The sequence below is a fragment of the Galeopterus variegatus genome, unplaced genomic scaffold (genome assembly GCF_000696425.1).
Source record: "Galeopterus variegatus unplaced genomic scaffold, G_variegatus-3.0.2 Scaffold7560, whole genome shotgun sequence".
In the NCBI taxonomy this organism is placed as follows: domain Eukaryota; kingdom Metazoa; phylum Chordata; class Mammalia; order Dermoptera; family Cynocephalidae; genus Galeopterus; species Galeopterus variegatus.
In genome coordinates, this window is record NW_007733671.1 from 91,694 (window position 1) to 96,698 (window position 5,005).

Below are 5,005 nucleotides of genomic sequence, written 5' to 3' on the forward strand. Positions count from 1 at the left end.
GAAAACATGGCATATATACACAATGGAATAGTATTCAGTCATGAAATTCCATTCATGGCAACGCAGATAAGCCTGGAAGATACTGCATTAAATGATGTAAGTCAGGCACAGAAAGACAGATATTGCATATTCTCACTTATATGTGGGAACTAAAAATGTTAAGTTCATAGAAGTAGAGAGTAGAGTTGTGGCCACTGGAGGCTGGAAAGGGTGGGGAGAAGGGAACAGGGAGAGGCTGGTTAACAGATACAAACGTCCATCTAGACAGGAAGAATAAATGCTAGTGTTCTACAGCAGTGCTAGATGACAACAGTCAACAATTTATTGTATATTTTCAAATGGCTAGAAGAGGAGTTCATATGTTCTCAACACAAATGACCAATGTTGGTGGTGATGGATATGCTAACTACTGATTTGAATATCACTCATTGTATACATGTATTGAAATACCACTCTGTACCCCACAAAAATGAACAGTGTAAAATTTTTAAAAAAAATTCCACGGAGGGATTCATGTTTCTGAAGAACTATGACAAAAATCCCTGAAGAACTATGACAAAAAATACATCAGGAGGCAGGGGGAGGGGTGGGACTGGAGATGGACAGAGTCGTCTAAGCGTCCTGAAAAAGAGAATGATGTAACGGATGTGGAAGTTCAGGAAACTGGTCTGGCAGACAAAAACATGATGGCAAGGAAAGGCTGCAGGAAAGAATGGGCACTAGAAGGTGGAGAGCAGGCTGCAAGCAAATAGGGCTGGTGAACAGTGTCCCCTGAGGGCCACCGGTGCAGAGGCCAGGTCTACCAACTGCCTGCAGAGGACGAGCTGGTGTGGGAGGCAGAAGGCACATCTCCATTTATTTTTAAGTGAGCTGGCCTTTGATTTTCAGTACATCGATGCCGAGCTGCCCCCCGAGTCGCCCTACCTCTACCGACTCCACCCGAATGCGGAGATTGGCTTCCTGACCCAGACCTCAGAAAAGCTCTTCCGCACCGTGCTGGAGCTGCAGCCTCAGGACAGCCAAGTCAGAGATGGAGCAGGAGCCACGAGAGAAGAAAAGGTATGTGGGGGGGATTGCCTGAGATCATCGTGGGGAGCCCGAGGATTGTAGATGGGGGCCCTTCTCCTACTGTCTGCATTGGCAGTACAGTGTAGACAACATACACAAGGCATGGCCCGTCCAGCCTTGAGATGCTTGCCCTTCACCCCCAAGAGCCCCCCACCTCCCCTAGTCAGGTCACCATGCTGGCCCTCTGGTTAAATCATAGGAAGTCCCTGCCATTGGCTTTGGCAGTTTGCTTTGCCAGTCTACCCAAAGTCAGTTTTTATTCAGTTTACACCTATCTGCCAACGTGAAGAAAGGGGCAGGGCTGAAGAATGGAGGTTTGGGAACCTTGAAAGTGACTCTATGATTCCTTGGCAAACTAACTAGTGATGGGTGGGGAGCTGCTCCTGAACACTTTCACCCTCATTCGACCAGCTAGATGTTCATTTGGATAAACACACTCCTCTTAACACACAGTTAAGTGCTACTACGCACAGGACTTCCTGAAATTTCAGAAAAATGGAGGGGAATTATGGAGTAGAAAAGCAGACTAGGGTGAGGTATGGGTTTTAGGACAACACAAGGCAATTTGGGGTCTCTGTACCTGGTGTGGGAGTCACAGAGGGCACAGAAGGAACAGGCTACCAAAGTGAAACTTCTCTGTGAAATTTTTCCTAAGACAAGCTAACTCAACTTTCAAGAGATGTACAAGAGTACTTCAGAAAACACTTCATGGAAAGACTCGTATTATCTTTTAATTCTATTTTCCCACAAACTTTTTGAAGTACTCTCTTACTTTCACCAGCTCATGTCCACCCCATGCTACTGCTTGGATTCCTTGAATTAGAGATACCATTAGGTTTACAGAGAAACACCCTTGGAAGATTAGGGCTTAGGAAGCCTAGGTGGTTATCAAACTTTTAAGTTCCAGGGACTGATTTTAGGAAAGCAAACTGATTGACACTAAGGGAGCTGTACTTTTGTTTAAAGATAGGGAGTGGTGTCATCAAAATAGTACTTCCGAAATTTTAATATGCCTAAGAATGAGCTAGAGAGCTTGAAATTCTGATTCTGAGGTCTGGGGTTGGGCCCAGGAATTGTCAACTGTCATTAGTTGGTTTCTGTTGCTTATTACAAAATAATTGGAACTGGGTAATTTGTAAAGAAAACAAAATTTATTCTTCACAGTTTCAGAGGCTGGGAAGCCCAAAGTCCAGGGAACACATCTGGTGAGGGCCTTCTTGGTGGTGGCTTTACAGCAATGCAGGGGTCTCACGTGGCAGAAAATGGAGGAGCAGAGAGAGTGAGCTCCTGTGCACTCTCCTTTAAAGCCCTTAGAACCACACCCCTGACTACATTGAACCATCAACTTAATACCTCTTCAAGGCCCCATCTTTCAATTACCATAATAGGATTTCCCACCCTCTCAACACTGTCACAGTGGGGGCCAAGTTTCCAATACCTGGAACTTTGGGGGACACAATTTAAGCTTCAGTGAGTTTGGGGAGCCCGCAATCTACAGCAGCAACCAAGTGATTTTGATGCAGGTGAGCATACTTTGAGAGCTGCTTTGAATCACACTACTCAGCCTGTTCCACTATTTGACATATAAGATTAATTTGAGAATAAAGAGAGGGAAAGAATCCAAAACACACAGAATGGAAAATGCTCCTAGCTCTGCAAGTGAAAAAGGCTGGGACTCTAATAGACTTAGGATTCTTCAGGCAAGGTTCAAAGAAGTTTCTAACCCATCATCTCCTTATCACCTCCTCTCCCCCATAACTCAAGCAATGCTGCGTGTATGCCTGTGTGTGTGTATTTCAGAAATGATATGAACTGTGATCACCTGCCATGTGTGATACAGTGTGGGACAAGTCTGCAGGCTGTTGGGTGCATGTCCTATTGTGCAGTGTCCCAATGCTCAGCCGTGGGAGTGTTTCTCACACAGCTCACATGTTCTTATGAGCTATGTTCCTTCCCGTCCATACACCAGCTCAAGAGGAGCACCAAGAGCCAAAGCCCAGGGAGTGTTTTGTTTTAAGGAGCAAATCCACATACACCCACAAACTCTTGACCCAACTCTACACCCAGGTCCACAGCTCTATGAAGGGAAGCCGGGTTTTAGTGTATATACAATTGGGCTGCCATGTGCCTGGGAAGAAGGGAAAAACACTGGAAGGAAGGGGAGTTGGGAGGAGACAGCTAGCAGTCTGCCACAATCTTCAACCCAAGCTTGGATGTTCTTTCTAGAACACCATGGGCTCATTTGACGATCTGAGCCTGACCTGCTGCTTGGCCCCAAGTGGCTCTCTCAAGGTGGATGAGTCTGCTACTAATCAGGAGGGGTACCTGGCTATGTTTGCTTGCTTAGGCTGCCATAACAAAATACCACAGACTGGGCAGCTTGAACAACAGAAATATATTTTCTCCCAGTTCTGGAGGCTAGAAGTCCATGATCAAGAGGTAGATAGGTTTGGTTTCTTCTGAAGCCTCTCCCCTTGGCTTACAGATGGCCACCTTCTCACTGTGTGCCCACATGGCCTTTCCTCTGTGCATGTGAACCCCTGCTGTCACTTTTTTGTGTCCTAATCTCTTCTTATAAAACATTAGTAAGATTGGATTAGAGCCCATCTTAATGGCCTCATTTTAACTTAATCACCTCTTTAAAGGCCCTGTCTCCAAATACAATCACATTCTGAGGCACTGAGGGCTAGGGCTTCAACATATGAATTGGGGGAGGGGGCACAGTGCAGCCCATAGCACCGGACTTCAGGGCCCCCCCCCTTGGATGTCCACCCTTCCTCTCTTCCTTAGTGATGAGGTAGTCTGTCTCTCCCATTTGAATCCCTTCAACACTGGATTTCTTTAATGTTGAATAACTAGCTAGTCATTTGGATAAAAATAAAGCGGGTTCCCTCACTCCTTACACCAAAATGTATTTCAGATGGCTCAAATATTTAAATGTAGAACAAAAAAAGCACTGGAAGACAACTCAAGTGAATGTTTTTATGATCTTACAAAGATTGATTTTAAAACTTTTTTTAAAACCCTCAGAATCAGTAAAGAAAAAAAGATCAACAAATCAAATGACTTAAAAAATTTTAAAATATCTACGAAGCAAAAAACACCATGAACAACAACAACAACAACAAAAAACCATCATGAACAAAGTCAAAGACTATTTGCCTATTTGCAACCCAGATACCAGGCAGTAGGCAGATGTATTAGTCCATTTTTGTTGCTTATACCAAAGTACACTGAACTGGGTGATTTTTTTTTTTTTTTTTTTTTAAAGATGACCGGTAAGGGGATCTTAACCCTCGACTTGGTGTTGTCAGCACCACGCTCAGCCAGTGAGTGAACCGGCCATCCCTATGTGGGATCAGAACCCGTGGCCTTGATGTTATCAGCACCGCACTCTACCGAGTGAGCCACAGGCCGGCCCTGAACTGGGTGATTTATAAAGAAAATGAAATTTATTTGCTTATAGTTTCTAAGGCTGGGAAGTCCAAAGTCCATCAGGTAGTGGTGACAGTGACTCAGAGGTCTCACATTGAAATATGTGGAAGCAGAGAGAGCAGCGAGAGAGACAGACTCTCCTCTTCTTTTAAAGCCCTCAGAACCACACCCCTGACCACCATTTTTAATCCATTCAGTATGACATGGTCCTACAATCCAATCACCTCTTCAAGGCTCCACCTCCGAACCCGTGGCCTTGGTGTTATCAGCACCGCACTCTACCGAGTGAGCCACAGGCCGGCCCTGAACTGGGTGATTTATAAAGAAAATGAAATTATTTGCTTACAGTTTCTAAGGCTGGGAAGTCCAAAGTCCATCAGGTAGTGGTGACAGTGACTCAGTGGTCTCACATTGAAATATGGTGGAAGCAGAGAGAGCAGCGAGAGAGACAGATTCTCCTCTTCTTTTAAAGCCCTCAGAACCACACCCCTGACCACCATTT

The 5,005-nt window shown here is 45.0% G+C and overlaps 1 protein-coding gene across 1 annotated transcript in view; it reads left to right on the plus strand.

Moving 5' to 3' along the window:
• The window catches only part of LOC103607583 (dynein heavy chain 9, axonemal-like), a gene marked incomplete at both ends in the record, with an annotated part of 88,996 nt that overhangs the window by 78,659 nt on the left and 5,332 nt on the right, over nt 1-5,005 (plus strand). The window contains one exon of the mRNA XM_008592073.1: nt 889-1,059. Coding sequence (XP_008590295.1) covers nt 889-1,059 — 171 coding nt within the window. The remainder of the gene's footprint in view (nt 1-888; nt 1,060-5,005) is intronic.